At 40.0% G+C, this 19,332-nt stretch overlaps 1 protein-coding gene across 2 annotated transcripts in view; it reads left to right on the top strand.

Annotated features, from left to right (window-relative positions):
- SLC17A7 (solute carrier family 17 member 7) overlaps positions 1-19,332 on the top strand; it is a 768,585-nt gene that overhangs the window by 718,274 nt on the left and 30,979 nt on the right. For both annotated transcript variants that reach the window (XM_085616330.1, XM_085616329.1), the window contains 3 exons: positions 1,684-1,833; positions 3,234-3,366; positions 9,909-10,019. In XM_085616330.1, coding sequence (XP_085472456.1) covers positions 1,684-1,833; positions 3,234-3,366; positions 9,909-10,019 — 394 coding nt within the window. The remainder of the gene's footprint in view (positions 1-1,683; positions 1,834-3,233; positions 3,367-9,908; positions 10,020-19,332) is intronic.

The following is a 19,332-nucleotide window of genomic DNA, read 5'->3' on the forward strand; positions in this document are numbered from 1 at the left end:
CTGAAGATAAGGTAGTCATCCATGGATCTTATGTTTGTGGGTAAAGAGTTCCATATTTTGGCTGCTTGAACGGAGAAGGATGTGCCACCTACGTTTTTTTCTTGTATGGTGGGATTTTGAGGCGAGGTGCCAATCTAGAGCGGAGGTTCCTTTGTTGAATGTATTTTGTGATTTTATTACTCATGAAGTGCGGTCCTGTTCCATGAATCACTTTGTGGGTGAAACAAAGCAGCTTGAATGTGGATCTTCTGGCAACTGGTAACCAATAAAGGGATTTCAAGGCTGGGAAGATGTGGGCTTGTGGCTTTATATGTAAGAGTAGTCTGGAAGCAGAGTTCTGAATCTTGTGTAGTCTTTTCATAGTTGTAAAAGGTGATCCGTGGCAGAAGCTGTTGGCATAATCGAGTTTAGACAGGACAAGAGAAATAGTAGCCTGGACCTTGTGTGGAAATCCCAGGTAGGGGGAGATGCGTCGCAGAGTTTGTGACAAAACATTTTTTAAATATGTTTTACTTTTCTTTGCATGTTACAGACAACAAAAACATACAATCATGAGAACAATGCCCTCTGTCGCGTGAATTACAGTTAGCAAGGACAGCCTGTGTTCAACCCCATTGAATGGTCACCAATATCTTTGTAATCTGGTAGCCCCCATTTTATATCCAGGCCTTAAGGTCACTAAGACCAATTAAGTGTTTGTTCAGTCTATTGATAACTCCCATGTGTAGCGGTGTCAGCATGGCCGGTGGCTGACAGTGCAAGTGCAGGTACATTGTCCATAGTGACTAAACTTGATCTTGCTAGTTTGTCCACTTGGACATTCATTGATAGCTTGGAGTCCATGGTAATTCCGAGGTTTCTTACTTCCTTTGATACTTTAGGTGATGTTCCCAGGTCATCAGGCCATGTGGCGAGTGGGTCATAATTTTTCCAGTCGCCACACATGAGTATTTCTGTTTTTCAAGCATTCAATTTGAGATGGCTCCATGTCATGCACTGTTCTACGGCTCTGAGACAAGTGAAAATGTGTGTGTCCAATATCTTTGGGGCTTTCTAGTTTAAGGAGTATTTGTGTGTCATCTGCATAGTTATAGCATGTGAGGTGAAATTGATTGATCAGTGCCGGTAATGACTTCTTGTAAATGTTAAAATGCATGGGTGAGATGATAGGGCCATGAGGGATTACTGCTTTTGTGAAGTACAGCTTGGATGAGAAAGGAGGGCATGGATGACATTAGCTCTGATGTGAAGGTAGGATGTGGTCCAGTTTAGATCAGTCCCCTCTATACTGGCTTCATAGTGTCTTTGTATTAGTGTCATGGTCAACAGTGTCAAAGGCAGCCGAGAGGTCCAAGGGAAGTAGTGCAGCAACTTCATTCTGGTCAACTCTGTTCTTGGATGGAATCCTGTTTGGAAGTCTGAAAGTATGGAATTATCTTCAAGGAATTGTGACATCTCGGCGAATGCTGCTCTATCAGTTTGCCCAGAAAAGGTCCATTGGAAATCGAGCTATAGTTATCTGGGTTAAGCGGGTCCAGGTTTGTTTTCTTTATATGAGAGTGACAACAGAAGGAAGGCGAGCATGTATAAAGAGGAAAAAAGATGAAGTGGGATGAAGAGAAGATGGACATTTAGTTAACTTAACCTGGGCGCTTAACCACTCTTTAATTCCTCCTGTTGCAGAAATTCAAGGCCCCCTGGCGGAAGTTCTTCACATCCATGCCTGTCTACGCCATCATTGTTGCCAACTTCTGCCGCAGTTGGACCTTCTACCTGCTGCTCATTAGCCAGCCGGCATACTTCGAGGAGGTCTTTGGCTTTGAGATCAGCAAAGTGAGTGTCTTCTGAATGAGGTGGGAGATGACTCCCTAGCATTGCTTTCCCTGTTGATGGTCAAACCTGCTGAAATTTAGAATGAGAAAACGATAAGGTATATACCAACACATGGAGATTCTGGTGTGGTAAGCACCAAAATCCGCATGTCATTCCGTGAAAACTTAGAATAGTCGTTATTTAGTGCACTCGATAATATCCAAACCTTGGAATATTGGCTTATATAGGGTGCGATAAATAGCACTTTCAATTAGGCAAACTCAAAATCAGGTCCTAAGAGACATTATTTGGTTAGTTAGATATCTGTCCTTCATTTTTATATATTGTGGGCAAAAACAAGACTTTATCAGGAAAAGCTAGTTTCTAAGGGCCTGATTTAATAGAGAGTGGAAAAAAAACATTTTTGCCTGTGTGAAAGTCCTTCCTCTACAACTACACCAAATGCAAGTGTGATTGACTCCACTTCCCATCCAGGAAAAAGAGTTACTTCAGCCCTTTGCTGAAGTAAATTTCTGAACACTTCTTGGTTGGAAAGGGGACGGAGATGAGTTTAGTAAAGTCCACAAATATACATGTTTGTGGGTGATCTCCAACTTTCAAGGCAAAACAAGCAGTCATAGACAGTCATAGAAATGTTTCATTTGATAGTAAACATATGTTTTGTGAGTGAGTGCCTTTATGCCTAACATACATTTGGAAACAACCCTCCCCAGCATATAAAGGAGAAAAGATATACGCCTTCTGACAATAGGCACTCACTTAGAGCATGGTCTAATGTCCTGATCTGTTTCAGCTTTCCACTGGAGTAAAGGAGATATTTATTCCAGAACCTCACTTCTCCCAAAGTGGCATCTTACATGTCAGAGGCATATACTTTGATAAAAACAACTCTGCCACCATGATGGTGCCCCATTCTTTAAAACCTGTATAAATCTGAGTACAGCTTTCTCGCTTAGGCCTAAATTGACATATTTTTAGAAGGCAATAAGTTTCCAATAGCACTCCTTGAAAGGTTTTATGAATTCCCAATTACTTGCATCTGTAGGCAGTTCTGCATACATAGTTGATTTCAATGCCATGGTAGGAGATTTAATCAGTCATAATATTACATTATTCTGAGATAGCATCCAACTGTTAATGTATTTATTCATTTATAGTACAAAATCAATTTGCTCTCATAAGTGAAGCCATTTACGCGTAAACGTTCAACTTACGAGAGCAAAAGGTTTTGTGTTTCGGTCCTAAATGCTGCAGCTTTTTCACTACCAGTGTGGTGACACACCACATGGCCCCACAATAGCGTGCAGAAAACATTCTAAATTGTGCCATAAATTGGAAGTACTTTCATTAATTGACTTGCATGCAACTTCTATACTAACACATCTGTATCTCCCGTATAGGTGGGCCTCCTCTCTGCGCTCCCGCACTTGGTGATGACAATCATAGTGCCCATTGGAGGCCAAATTGCTGACTTCCTGCGTACCAAAAGGATCATGACAACCACAAATGTCCGCAAGATGATGAACTGTGGCGGTAAGTTTGGCAGTGCTTCACTGCATTCAGTGACATCTATGGGGATTTTAATCTGTTAGAAGCCTTGAATTACTCACCATAATGCGTGCATTACTGAGTAAATGAGGTTAATCAGAAAGGGCCATATGTAGGTATAGCACGCAGAGTTGTCCCACATATGGCAAAACTGCAAAGGGGACAAGACTCTGAGAGATATCACATCTTGGATTAGATTTAAACTTGATAAGATAATTTGAATGTATGGGTGTATATTTATATAGAGTAGACTGTAAAACCAACTTTCTTATAAGTGCTCTGCATCTTCTTGCTATTGTAAAAACAAGAAGAAACATACAGTGAGTGTGAGTAGAGACTGGCTTCTAAGGAGTCTGTTATTACAAAGGCTTGTGCTGTCTGCTTAGAAAAGAGCTTTAATAAGCCTGACTTTTCTTTCAATTTAATAGTTTTGATTAATATAATACAAATAGATTAACGCACGCCTGTACGAAAAGTGAATGAGTCATTCAGTTTATGTGAACTATAATAATACACAGGATTAATACAAGAAACATTAAACATTAACTGTAATTAATAATATATCTGATACATAGATCAACAAAGTAAATATGTTCATAGAGACAAGCAAAATATTATGAAAAGAAAAAAGTACAATTTTAATTGATAAGAAAAAATTAAATGGTAGGAAGAAAGTAAAATGTGAAAAGTAAAGGAAAAGGGATGAAACAGAGAAATAGTAAAAAAGGAAAAAGAAAGAAGAAAAAAACGCATACTATTTAATCTAAGATAAAAGAAAGGTTATGATAGTAAAAAGAATAGGGTACTAGTTGTAAAGCTACAAGGAAGGATGAGAATAAAAGGTAAGGAACAAAAACAATAAGAAATTGAGTTCTGTTTAACATAATGAATTAAAGAAATGTATATACTTTTGTGACATTTGTGAATGAAGTAGCAGCATATTTAGATCAATACTTTGTCAAAGGAGACCACATTTTCCCTTGTTTAACAGAAAGTGTCAAAGAATTAAAGTTAGAGCTATCCAGTCTAAGGACAAAGATGCTGAATTTCACCAACATTTTAGGTAAATACGATCAATTAACTTCCAATTGGAAGTTATAACTTGCAAGGCAAGAGCAATAACAATATCATTGAACATACTCAGTGAAGAATTATGACTAAAATAGCTAGAGTCTCGCCACGAAAGAGATTAACAACCGAGAAAAGAATTGATGAATCAAGTATTAAAATAATCTTGTTCCAAAAGTCTTTCCAAAATAGATAATTAGGACATGTAAAAAGTATATGAAGATAAGTACCTCTTTGTGATTCACAAAGCCAGGAGTTGTTATGTTTCAAATCCTATGCGAATGCATAATATTCTTAATACAGACTGTAGTAGAAGAAGAGAAGGCTTGAATCATGGTAGCAGACCTTGAAGTAGAGTGAATTTTGAACCCGATTCTATCCCAGGATGGTGTATGGCAAGAGGAGTTCATGTCAGATTCCACCAGTGTCTCAATGACAGATTTAACACAATTAGAGACGGCTTCTTCTACATATATATCTATATAGATATAGATATATATGGGAGAAGATTTAGAAGGATTCCGAATAAAGAATGAAACTTCCTGATTGGACTTAGTGTTAAAAATTGTTCAATTGAAATCAAATATTGTTTATTTTAGGGAGCAAATAACTTTGTATACTCAATAAAATATTTGTTGTGGTTAATATCTGTTTATTAAAGACAAAACACAAAACAAAGAAGAAAACAAAGGCCAGGCATATAGAAGGTACACATCTCAGCAAGAAAATAAAATATTTTTTAGGGTGCTTATACTTGTAATGGGCTGTTAAAGAAATTACCTCATCATCTTTCATAAGTTGGACGACAAACAAGATTCCCTTTGATGTCCCTTTTGTTTAATAGATCACGTTGCCTTTGATTATGACCCATTTTTTTACTTCATAGGACCCTAGCTAAATTATTCTAATGAAGAGATGCCATCAACAAAATATGTTCTAAGTAAGGAACGAGAGTGCTTAAGTGTTGGTACTATCTAAAACTTGGGGCATTGAAACATACATAGAATGTGTTTAGGAACGTGGAAATGAAAGTGTTCTAAAAGAAACCTCAATTTAGTTTTCATTAAATCTCAATCAATATTATAAGACAATATTTGTTTAGAGCCAACAGAAGTTTGTTTTGGAAATTTTTTCTCAAAATGTCATAAGAAATTAGGGGCCATACCATCAATTTTAGAGTAACAAGATCTTTGTATTATAATAGGTAATACGAGAAGAGAAAAAGTGATAATGTAAAATATAAAGGGGAGCATTTTTCTATCTGATTTAAGTTATATTCCATAAGGTTGGTATTTAATGTCTCCCTTTATGAAGTACATTACCAAACTGATCTGCATATAACTTTGGTAGAAATCCAGAATAAACCAAATCTCTGTAAAGCTTCCTTAACGAAGAATTTATTTAGTGGCAATACTTCAGACTTATCACCATTCCGCTTATAGCCCATGAAGTTTCCAAAAAAAGAAGAAAAGTCATTAGAAAATAGGCAAGGATTGATCGGGTTTAGAACTGAATAGCAGAAAGTCATCCACATAATCTGTAATTTTGATGTTTAGGTCATTAGAAATGAAACCAGTGAAATTAACAAATCTCCTAACCCTGTATAGAAAAGATTCCAAGACAAGGATAAACAGTAGGGGAGGGGTAACAGGGATAACCTTGAATAGTGTCTTTACGTGAAGGAAAATAAGAGTGTTGAATTACATTAACTAGCACTGAGAATTATGGAGAGGAATGTAATAAAGAAACACATTTGAAAATGTTTTGGCCAATACCATGCCATTTTAAATATTTTGTTAAGAATTGTCAGTGTTTTCTATCAAAAACTTTTTCTGTATTTTAGATGATTGAAGCAACGGATTTCTTCACATTTGAGGGTTCGAAAAGGACATTTTTAAAAAGTCCCGGAATTGGCAGCAATCACCCTGCCTTCCACAAAGCCCGATTGTTTCCAGCCTATAAGTTATGGGAGACCATTTTCCAACCTTCAAGCCAGGTCATATGCACATTTGTGCAGTCAGTGTTAATTTAAGAAATGGGTTGGTAACTGTATACAATGGTTGATCTTATTCTTTTTTGAAAGAATATGAATCATAGCTACATATTGAAAATAAGTACTGAGTTAAAGATAAAACTTTAGGAATTAAGAGTACAAAAATACAAATAAAACTATGCTGCAAATCCATCATGCCCAGGTGCTCTCCCTTTTGGTAGTTTACTAATAGCACCCTGTATCTCTTTTATATAAGGGGACAATTTTAAATCTGAATTGCTTTTTGGGATATTTTTGAAATATGAAACTAAAGAATCTTCTGTTGGTATATTTTCAGGAATAAAGACTTTCCAAGAGCTTAGCAAAGCAATTTGCTATATCAAGATTTTTAGGCAATTTCATCCCTAGATCATTAAAAATGCAAATAACTATAGCCTTCTAAATGTATGATAGCTAGCCAGGAGAGAACCTGTTCTGTTTTTCACAACATAATTTCTGACATTCTTTTTTAGTAAGCAAGCCCTACCTGTTGAGGCTTTGTTAAAGTCAATCTTTACTGCAACCAGTTCATTGATGAAACATGTTTTGATAACCCTAAAGGTATGGTTTCAGATGTTTAATGTTCTCTAAAATAGCAAAGGCTTCCATTACAGCTTTCTACTTTTTAGTATTGACCTAGGTAATACTATGCCTTAAATGGATTCCAAATACAATGGAAAGATGAATCTTTATTTGTGTTAAAGTAAAAAAATAAAAACTCTAACGTTTTATAACCCAACAACAATTTTTATCTTGTAACAAAACATTTTTAAAACGTCACCTATTATTTCGAATATGCACCAGTGAAATATCCAAACAGGGGCAGAGGGCCAGCTGTACGACCCTAAATTGCATGCGCAAACGGGTTTGCGACCCGTTTGCGCATGCAAACTGGCCCAGGGCCATGTACAATTGCTAAATAGTGAGTTGCAATTTATTTGCGGCTTGCTATTTAGGAATTGCGAGTCGCTATTAGGAAGTGGCGTTCCTTTCCTAATTGTGTCCGCAAAGCAATGTATGAATGTTTTGTGACCGTAAACTCGAAAATTGCGAGTCGTAAATGAGTCGCAATTTGCGAGGCGCTATTTTGCAGGTCGTACATCTGGCCCAGAGTCTGCTATTAGAATAGCTCCAATCTCTGCATTAGCCAAATGTTGGACCATGTGCTTACTTAGGAATATATAAGTTATACTGGTTTGGGATTCATGTACTGTGAAATAGAGCATTCTTTAAGGTCAGGGTTAATGATTCTCCATGCATCTACCAGTGCCTTTTGGGAAGTAACTCTTTTGAAAGATCTAGGCATGTCTAACTGACAATCAAATTCCTGTAAAGAAAGGGATCCATAAGTTGATTGCAGTCTCCACCCATGATGAACAAATATTTGCAAACCATTAGCATTATAGATGAAAAGCTATCCCAAAAAGAAGTCTAATATGATTAGCACAATAAATATTCAAATACACGGACGTCTTCAATTTTAAGTTATGCCAAAACCCATCCCATCACCATATTCATAACATCAATGAGAAATACCAGACAATTTAACATTCGTGTGAAAAAATAGCAGCCCTGTTCTTATTTTTATGTGCAGGTGAGATAAACAGTTGTCCAACCCATTATGTATTGTAAATGTCTTCAGCAAACAAATGTGTTTCTTGTAACAAGATCTCTCTTTAGCTTGGCAAGTAACATTTTTAGTGTTTTAATAATATTTCATAATATATTTTAATCTTGGATATAATGTAAACAAATAACATCTTTCTCAAATACAGTATAAAGCAGTACATTCTGACACTAAATAAAAATGGAAAATTAGGAACAAAGCAACATTAACATGCACAACAGAAGCAACTAAAGAGAAAGCAGGGGATGGAAGTACCATTCTACATTTTGTAAAGACGACAAGGGAAGCAAAGATCCCAGATGCAGAATGAGACACAAACCAAAGAGAATTCCCCAAACTTTAGAGGGCGGTGGAACAACTAAATAGAAGATGGACAAAAAGGTGTTCCAACTGACCTACAAAAGTTGGAACAGATTTAGTAAAATACAAGTAAATATAACAAATTAATGAAAAATATAGGCTGATAAAGAAAAGAAATAGGCAGTGCATTAAAGACAACAGTCAACAATATGACAGGAGAATAAATTCAAATATATAGGACATATATCAACCTACCCATACGCAACATTAGGGCGAACAGTGAGGGTGAAGAAAGGAAATACGACATCGGAACTGACTTCTTCAAATGTAGAGGTACGGTCAGTAGCAGATGGGAATCAACTTGAGGGATGGAGGCCTATAGAGTGTAAAAGAAAACTAGTTTAATAAAAAAAGGTATACAGACCTTCAGATTTCAACATACAAGTGACAAGAAGGAGTTAAAACAAAATGTGGCAAAGGAGGCATAGGTTTAAATCAGTTTATAGATCCCCACTTCTTTTTATTTCCATGCCTTCTCCTAGTTTGTGACAATAGATAAACTCTTGAGGTTTTCCAGGATTCACAAAGGTAAATATCTTATCTTTATAGGTAATCTTAAAGAAACAGGTGTAGATTAGGCACATTTTAGGGAAAAATGAAATTACCCCTTACTACTTGAAGGATGGTTGTAATGGCTCAGGCTGATTCCTGGGAACATGGTCCAATCCAACTGACCCTTCTTACTGCAGAGATACGGCCCTCAATCAGCCTCCTCTCATCATTTGTAGATGAAAGTATGTCGATCCCTGCCAGGGAGGAAAAATCAAACCATTCACTATCACTTAAGGCTGGTTGAAAGGTCAGAATACTTGGACCTGTCCTACTGACTCGTCCCACTAAAAACATGTGACCCGTGCTTTGCCTTTTTGGGAGTTAGAATATGAAAATACGCAGAGCCTGGTCAGACAGGAAATATCAGACGAACCCCTACTACTTTAAGGCTGGTGGCAGTGTCTTGGGCTAGCCTTGCTTATTGTGAAAGATGCTGTAGAGGTTTTTTTGTCAAGGGCTGACCTGGTGAATAGTTTCTCTGGGTTGGGCTTTCATGATGTAAGTCAATCACACCTCTTAAGGGTCCTTCATCACTGGGCTGTGAAATAGTAGTCGACGACACCTCGGCTGTTGGTATATAGATACATGTCCAGCCGCACATCTATGACATCAAAGTCATACTCCCACCGTTTACAGGATAAGTCATTGCACTTGACACTTAACACAACAAAATACCCAAACAGGTAGCAACAACATCATGCAGACTGTAATCTGTGATGAAAATATCAGAAATGCCTGGAGCAGCTGGAAGAGCAACAACGCCCTACTAATATAAAATATCTTGATAATGACAAAAACACAAATTTCTTCTTGTAAAGTCCTTGATTTAAACTTAATGACATGTTAATACTTGTGACCTTGTTCTCTTTCTACTGCTGATCCTTCTAGGCTTTGGAATGGAAGCGACCCTTCTGCTCGTCGTGGGCTACTCTCACACCAGAGGGGTGGCCATCTCCTTCCTTGTCCTGGCTGTTGGCTTCAGTGGCTTTGCTATCTCAGGTGAGTTCACTTTACTGGTAGATGCCCACGTAGAACCGGTTTATAGCATTAGTGAAAACAACATGTTGTACTTCATTGTTAGAGTCACAACACCAAAGTATTACAGTCGAAAACGGATGTAAAGTGTTTGAGGGGAAATAAAGGAGCAGACCTTTACACTTTTGCTAAGGATCGAGCTGTACTATATTCTCGAAAATAGCTTATATAGGTATTGCATGGTTATTCACACTAACAAAATGCCTAGCAGTACTCAGATAAAATAACTGGTAGTCTGACTGAGACCTGACCTGAAAGTATTCCTGATGAATAAATAAAAGCAGTCAAATATATAACTAATAATGACCCTGAAAGTTATCTCAGCTCTATCAATACATAGGTGATCCCTATGCAGATAGCATTTAAAGAATATGCACATCCACAAACTTTCACCCTTTAAGGTATTTGCAAACTCTGTTGGTGGAAAGACATTTGGCAGGGAAACCATCCCAAGGTCATTTAAGGTCAGACTCTTTAAAATGCAATTGTCCAAGGACTGTTACAGCATTTTTTTAAATTATATTTCTAAAGTTATATACATATGACACCTGACACATGTTTCGCTCTTGTTTGGATTAGCAAGTAGTCTTTATCAAGATGGATAACAATGTGAATTGGAATAACAACATAAAGAAAGAAAAATGAAAAAGACATACCAGTTGTGTCAAATTCAAGTATTTGCACAGACCATATTATAGGCTCTTAAAATTTTATGTGCGTATTGCTCATTGCCCACTCCATGCTAAACAAAACTGACCATTTTAAACCACTATGAATTGGTGCAATATACGGTTTTCATTGTATTTAGTTACATTCTTTGAATGAAATGATAAACGTATTATTTTATTGTTTCAATATTTACTGTATGTAGTGTTCTATGACATTGTTCAGGTGATGCAATGCGTGCGCTCGATAAGCTAAACTCACTTTTGGTGGTACCGCTACAATGTGGGACCAGAAAATATCCTATTCCTTTAATTAATATTTTGTTATTGGTAGTAAAGGAATGTGGGAATAAATTGTCCTGCATGGGGGTGCATTTGCAGAGTAATGATCATTTTGAAAATAAGTACAGAATGATAGTGCACTTACATTAGTAGGAGCTTGAGGTTAGCCTATTTTGCTAACATTAAAGTTTTTTTTCTGTTACCCCACGTGCATATCTTTTACTACATTTTCTGTTGTCTCTGGTGCCAAAGTAAATAACATCAGCACAATGTGTCAGGAATCTCATTCATCTCTAATAGCAGATGGGTCTATGAAACTTATGTTGATTGCAGAGGCCATTTCTTACTGGTCAAGTCTCGGGTTGTGTGTTCTGGCCGCATCTGTCCTGTGTTTCATCAAGCGAGCCATGTAGTAAGAACAAATTTAAGTGTGTGAGCATTAGGAAAGTCCTCATAATTTTCAAAGTAGGCTCTTCTTGTGTGAAAATAAAAGAACTATATATTTTATGTGTATACTACATATGTGAGTATTATCTCTCAAAAGCACTAGTGCTATAAACTGCCTATGTGTCTTTTTGTACGAGGAAGACCAAAGCACCATGTTGAATTTAATCACTGAATTCTATACTCTTAATTTACATTATATGTCCAGAACTAAAATTAAGGTTAACATTATAGATGAAAAATCTCTCATTGGACTGCTCTAATATTTTAGTCCCAATTGCACTTTGCCATGAATTATAGCCTGTCCATGCAGGCGAAGACTAGAAATATGGCAGGAGGGAGTCTTACCTCTGTACAATAGAAATACCTGCATTACCCTGATGGATGGTGGGCCATCTGCCAAAAACAAAATCAGTCTTCCATATTAGCTCATATGAGCAATATCAGATTGGAATGTATTGTACAGGTTACTTTTTTGATTGTCATAATTGCATGTCTTTGTTTTTAATACTAATGTCTGTAATTCTCTCGCTGTGTTTAATCCTTGTCATGCTGTATCCAGTCTTAATGTCCATTCACATGTTTTCTGAGGATCATTTTTATGTTCGTTGGATGTATTCAGTTCACTGAAAGGTGAACATTCTGCTGTTATTATATGATTTAAAGTAGTGCTCAGTTAGAGGATGTTTATATTCTGCATTCAGGATACCACATAGATGTTCTCGAAAATGTCTTATCAAATGGTGAATGGTATTCCTGATGCATGCTAGTTGGTACTGACAGTATAAGACATATGTATGTTTCAGTTCTTCCATTGCTTATTCTTCAAATTAGTACTACTGAGTTGTACGTACTACTATTATGTACTTGATTGAAAATACACCATTACTATGCAAATGCTCTCTCTTGCACATGAAGATTTCTTCCCATATTCTCTTCCCAATGAAAAAAATGCATCCTGAATTTATTGCGTTTTTCTATTCCACATTGTAGAAGGTACCAAAGTGGTAACACCTAGTGTGAGTGTAGCTTACAAAGGACACTCACCTCATCTAAAAATGTCAGAAGCAGAAGACAATATTTTCTAATTTCATGAACAAAATGTAGCTAGACATAATGCACGTATCAGTACATTATGACCATCGTATGATGCACCAATTCACACGGGTACAAAGAGGCCTGAGCAATTCCTTGAATTGAACATGACTGGTATGCCTTTTTACAGCCTCAAGATCAAGTCCGCGCTATATAAAACTACAGGAAAAAAAATCAAAATACAGTTTAAGTGATTAAGTTGGTGTTTGCGGATCAGGTCTCCTAACATTTATATCTATACATCTTGGTACAAAGCCCAAATCCAGTGGGGAACAGGTAACAGATGCACCTTGCAGCAAAAAGAAACAAAATGTCAACAAAGGACCTTCCAGATAAAGCCTTTTGATCACAAACTGTTTTCCAGTGGTCAATGAGTCGTGATGTTAATCAGTGGGCAGCAACCAGGACACTTTTTGTGTCCGTGGGCTTAAGTGCCTGGCCTGACCTTTCGGGCTGGCCAAGGTAACTCTGTATGTCAGTGGCTTCACGTGATCCACCCACCATCACTTGTCTTAATAAATTTATGGAGTCGCGTATCACTCTATCATCATAAGAGTGAGTAGGCCTTGACAAGTTGTGGTCGCTGTGCTCTCATCACTGGTCTCTGAGAACCCCATTCAACGCCCAAGCAGGCAGCAAGGTCTCAATTTAAAGAGGGAGAGTCCTGGCTGTAAGGGTGACCAAAAGACATGAAGGAGGGAAAGCTGATGGATGGAGGTGCAACAAGACAGGGTGACAGGAAGCTGAGAGGGATAGAGGGAAGGTAAAAGAAGGAAGAGAGATGTAGGAGGGTGAGGTGATCAGGAGTGGAGAAGGAAGTTAGATGCCTCTGCAATGGGAAGGACAAAGAAAGAAATGGTTGAAGAATGGGGACGGCATAAGGGAGAGAAGAACGAAGATAGGAGAGGTGGATTGAAGAGGGACAGGAAGGAGAATGAAAGCAGGAGGGAGAATGGTGAGAGGAAGGAAGAAAGATGACTGGTCATGTAAGTATTTTATAAAGCGCACAATCACTGATTTATCTTGGCGCTAGCGGAACCCTCCGAAAACAGCTACCAAGGAGACAGGATGAATTAGAGGAGGCGCCAAATAGCCATGTCTTTAGTGATTTTCTAAAGAGAGAGTGACTAGATTGGGATCTTAAAGATAGGGGCAGGGTGTTCCATAGTTTACCATCTAAGTAGGAGAATCTTCTGCCCCCAATGTGATCTTTTTTATGTTTGGGATGATCACCAGTTGGTTGTGGTAGATCTTGGGTCTCTCCGAAGGGAGTACCAATTAAATAGATTTTTACAGGTATAGAGGGCCCGAGCCATGCAAGGCTTTATTGGCCAGGCAGAACACATTGAATTTCACTCTGTCCACCACCAACAGCCAGTGAAGATCCTGAATCTTTTTGGAGACAGAACTGAATGTAGGCAGCTTCAAAAGTAACTGTTCTGCAGAGATTGTAATTTCAACCAAGGCCCCTTAATTATCCCTAAATAAAGGACATTACAATAATTTATCCTTGAGAGGATCAGTGCTACCACCACAGTTATTTTGCAATTCCCTGGGAATAAATATAAATATCTTCTTTAGAATCTTGATTAAGTAAAGCAAGAGGATGTGATGCAATTTACTCCAGTATTGGAGCTTTCATAGATTCACTTGCCTGAATCATTCCCCGTCGTCGAGACGGGAGTCTCTGGTACATAAAAAAGCATTGCTTAGTAGTATAGCAAACTGAAAAAAGGCCTAGGCCCATTTTCCTTTGCAACCCATAACCTTCGTTATTTAAAAAAGGACTAAACTTGTCCCTGAACCAATCAGAGCGTCTCACCCTCTAGAACACTCCTGAGAGAACCTTCTGCCCCTCAGATTTTCTACCGCACGTTGTGCTAGGGAGTCTCCTTTGAGCTCTGCTCAAATTCTACAGTTGGTTCTAGATTGAGGAGATTTTTCAACTGATTTTTCTACATCATCTTTTGGAGAATGGCTGATAAGGAGAAGAAGGGCTTGTTTAGAGCCTGTGCCACCTGTTCAAAGAAGAGGTTATATACTGACGATCCTCATAAAGATTGTATATACTGCCTTTACCCACACCACCAGGCGAAGGAGTGTAAGGTATGTCGTACCTTTTGTTATAAGATAATTTGGCTCCAAAAACTTAAGACCAGGAAGGACGCCGTGTCTAGTGACAGTGATGAGGCGTCAACTGTTTCAAGGAAGTCTCAGAAGAGAGGTAGATCTCCTCAGGCTCATACCTCAGGGGAGAAACCTGAGAAGGCTCTTAAAAAGATCACATCTGGGTCTTCAGAGCGCAGTCCCTCAAAATCTCCTCAAATTAAGGAAAAGGAGAGTAAGGGTCATGCTTCAGGGGTAAAGTATTCAAAGAAGACAAGTTCAGAGCCTTCAAAATCACCCCTTAAAATTAAACATACGCTTAAAAAACCAGCTTCTATTTCGCCTGAAGAGAAATTAGAAAAATCTGCATCGTTGACGGGATCGTCGACGAAGAAAGTAGCGTCGTCGACGAAGAAAAGTGAGATAAAGGTCATTATTAAACCCGTATCCTCGTCGATGATGGCATCGTCGACGGCACCGTCGACGACAGTGACAACTGCATCGTCGACGACGACAACGATGACTACAGCGACGACGGCTGCATCGGCGACGACTGTGTCGTCGGCAGTTACTATTGCAATCTCATCGACGGGCTCGTTGACGAGGGAAAAAAACCCAGAAAAACAGGATTTTGCCAGGAAAAGTATTACCCCGGACATTACATCTCCTAGTAAGGTAACGCCTCTGGTTCCATCCCACTTGTTGGAGGAGGAGGACTCGCAGGAGGATGATAATGAGGGACCTTTTGGTTATGCAAGTAGCCCCTCTCAGTTACACGTTAAATGTCAGGAAGATGACTGGGAGGATGATTATGGGGGTTGTCAGGACTGCCCCATACAACATGATCAGGAAGAGATGGTGAGTGTTCCAGCTTCTCTACTGACGGATTTGCAGTTCATGTTGGACGACTATAAGAGGAGGCATCCTTTACCTCATTCTACCCAAAGGATTCCAATGGCTACGTCGCACTCTGTTCCGTGTACACCGGTGCGAAGACAAGAGGTACCGGTTCCTGTGCCAATATCACCATTGCCGCAACCGGTTCTAGACACATCTGAGGATGAGGAGCAGGAGGAGGGGGAGATAACAGAACCTAGTAAGGAATGGGATGATTATCTGATTCCGGCCCCTTCATCTCCTTCACCGAGGCCTGTGGATTCTCCTCCGGAGGACATTGGAGGGTTCCATAATCTGATGGAGAGAGCCGCGCAGAGATTTGCGCTCAATATGTCATCGGATAAAGCAGAATGCTTTTTATATGATTTCAAAGACCCCTTTCGCAAGACGTTTAGATCTCTTTCAATTGTGAGTCATCTATGGGAAGAAGGTCTCAAAGTTATGGAGACGCACGCAACGGTTACTCCAGTGCTTGCTAGACTGGACAAAAAATACAAAGCGCCTTCGGATGCTCCGGCTTGTTTTTTAGGTCACCCCAAACCGGACTCCGTTATAACTCAAGCGGCGCAACCAAAATCAAGGAATCCGTCCGCTCCAATTTCAGCGCCACCGGACAGAGAGGGTAGGCGCTTGGATAATGCAGGGAAGAGGTTTTCGTCCATGTCTGCCCTTCTGGTCAAGGCGGCAAATGCCCTAGCCATCCTGGGCAGGTATGATAGGCAAATGTGGTGCGACCTATCACCATACATAGACAGCATACCTGAGGCTGACAGACAAGAAGCCAGGAAAATCCTCCAAGAAGGTGAAAGGACTTCGGCTGAAGTCATAGATTGCGCAATGGACATTGCGACCACGGCCTTCAGATCTTTGGGAGGAGCGGCTGTTTTGTGCAGACAAGGATGGTTGAGAGCAACATCTTTTAGGCCTGAAGTCCAGAATAAGATCTTGGATCTTGCGTTCAATGGAGAAGATCTGTTTGGGAAGCATGTTGATGAGGCCTTACAGAGTATCAAGAAGGTTACGGAAACAGCGAAATCTCTGGGAACATTACAATATAGAAAAGTTCCTTTTCATGGCTCAAGAGGTAGGGGCCAAACCTCTTATAGAGGGGGTTATCAACAAGGCCGGTATTCTTCCTACTCCACATCATCTCTGCCATATCGTCAACAATATTCACAGAGACAAACAGGAGGTTTCACAAAATCTACTCCTAGAGGTCGAGGAGGTCGCCAAGGGAAAGACACCACCCGGAGGCAATGACAGTCTGGTGACACCTATTCCTCATATGTCGCATATTCCCCTGGGTGGAAAAATTTCCTATCATCTTCAAAATTGGCAGCAAATAACGACGGACCAATGGGTCCTCAACATAATACAATTCGGTCATACTTTAGAGTTTCTGGAAATCCCCCCTTGTACACCACCAAGATATCAAGAGGTCAAGTATTTACATCAGTTGCGTCAAGAAATTCGGACAATGCTCCGAAAGGGAGCAATAGAACCTTTACCGAATTCCCAGAGAGGAAGGGGATTTTATTCCTGTTTTTTTCTGATCAAGAAAAACGTTCTTCAATGGCGCCCCATTTTGGATCTCAGATCCCTAAATACTTACCTCAAGGATCAATCCTTCAGAATGATCTCCCTCCAGGATATTCTGCTGCTATTATACCCAGGGGATTATATGACCAAACTGGACTTACGAGATGCGTTTTTTCATATCCCAATCTATCCTTCACACAGGCAGTACCTTCGGTTCGTGGTGGCCGAAGATCATTACCAATTCAAGGTGCTTCCTTTTGGTCTGAAATCAGCCCCGAGGATTTTTACAAAATGCCTGGCTCCAGTGGCAGCGGTTCTAAGGAGACAGAAACACCAAGTGTTTCCTTACCTCGACGACTGGCTAGTCAAGGCTCCATTGGCAGCGTCAGCCCGGTTGTCAACAGGGGCTTGCGTAGAACTATTTGCCAGATTAGGCCTCACTCTAAACGAGGAGAAGTCAACTCTGCAACCGTCAAGAAATATCACTTTCTTGGGAGCAATTCCCCTCGTACCTTTCTGCAGACTACAGATGCGTCTGTTACAAGAGCAGCTGGATCTTCAGTGGCATCAAGCGACAGGATCCTTCGAAGATATACTCAAAGTGACACCGATCATGATCCACGCGGCAACATGGTGGACCCGGAATCTAAACATCTTGCCGGGTCTTTCTTTCCTGACTCAACCAGCTCCTTTAGTGGTTACGACAGATGCATCCTTGGAAGGCTGGGGAGCATTGCTTCAAGATCTGCAGGTCAGCGGTCGCTGGAAATTGAAAGAACAGCAATTGCATATCAACCTTTTGGAGCTCAGAGCCGTCCGCTTAGCATTGTTGGCGTTCCTGCCAAGGATTCAAAGTGCAGCCGTGTTGGTAAGAACAGACAACACAATAGCAATGCACTATTTGAACAAACAGGGAGGAACAAGATCACTCTCCCTGTCTCGAGAAGCCCAGTTGATATGGGAATGGGCTCTACGACACGAAGTATCTATTACAGCTGAACATCTTCCAGGGGACCAGAACACCAAGGCGGATACTCTAAGCTGACTAAAGTCTGTCTGTCACGAATGGGAGATCGACAACGAGATTTTGAGCAACATCTTCCAGAACTGGGGAACTCCGACAGTAGACCTCTTCGCGACAAGGGAGAACAAGAAATGCCAGTTCTTCGCAAGCTGGCTTCCCCAACGGGGATCTTGGGGGAATGCGTTATTGATGGCATGGTGAGGCATCTTTGTCTACGCCTTTCCTCCAATTCCCCTCCTGCCGCAGGTTCTTATGAAGATCAAGAAAGAACCATAAAGAATAACCCTGATAGCTCCGTGGTGGCCCAGACAGCATTGGTTTGCGGAGCTTCTCCTACTGTCAGAGGAGCGCCCGATTTGCCTGCAGCCGATAACGTCTCTTCTGATGATATGCCAGGGGGAAGTTCTTCATCCAGATCCGAAATATCTGCATTTAGCAGCCTGGCTCCTGAATACTGCGAATTTCAACATCTGAACATCCCTACAGAGTGCAGCGAGATTCTATCTAGAGCCAGAGCGTATAGTACAAACAAAACATAGCGGATGAAGTGGAAGAGGTTCTGTTTATGGTGCAAGAGGTCTAACATTCATCCGTTGCTTTCGGAAGCTCACAAGATTATTCCATACATCTTGCTTTTGGCTAAGTCAGGTTTAGCTCATGCATCTATAAAGGTACACCTAGCTGCAATTTCACGCTTCGGAAGAACTGCCTCTGGTCCGTCTCTGTGGTCTGCTAGAGTCATCAAACAATTTATGAAAGGACTGTTCCGAGTTTTCCCTCCAATAAAACCTCCACCACCTCTCTGGCAATTGAACGTTGTTCTTTCCCAGTTATTGAAACAGCCCTTTGAGCCAATTCACAGGGCAGAGCTGAAATTTCTATCGTGGAAAGTTGCGCTTCTCATTGCGCTCACTTCAGCCAGGAGAGTGGGAGAGATTCAGGCTCTCACGGTCCAGGAGCCTTTCTTGCAATTCAAAGAGGACAGAATAATACTCAGGACTAATCCAAGATTTATTCCAAAAGTTCCAACTGACTTTCATCTGAACAAACCATTAATTCTCAAACGATTTTTTCCACAACCATCAACAGCGGCGGAAAGAGCTCTCCACTCGCTGGATGTCCAGCGTTGTTTGAAGTTCTATTTGCAGAAAACTAAGCCTTTCTGCAAGCCTTCACAACTTTGTGTTGCCTTTAGCGCACCCAGGAAGGGTTTCCCTTTGTCAAA

Source organism: Triturus cristatus, chromosome 7 (genome assembly GCF_964204655.1).
Source record: "Triturus cristatus chromosome 7, aTriCri1.1, whole genome shotgun sequence".
NCBI classification, from domain to species: Eukaryota; Metazoa; Chordata; class Amphibia; order Caudata; family Salamandridae; genus Triturus; species Triturus cristatus.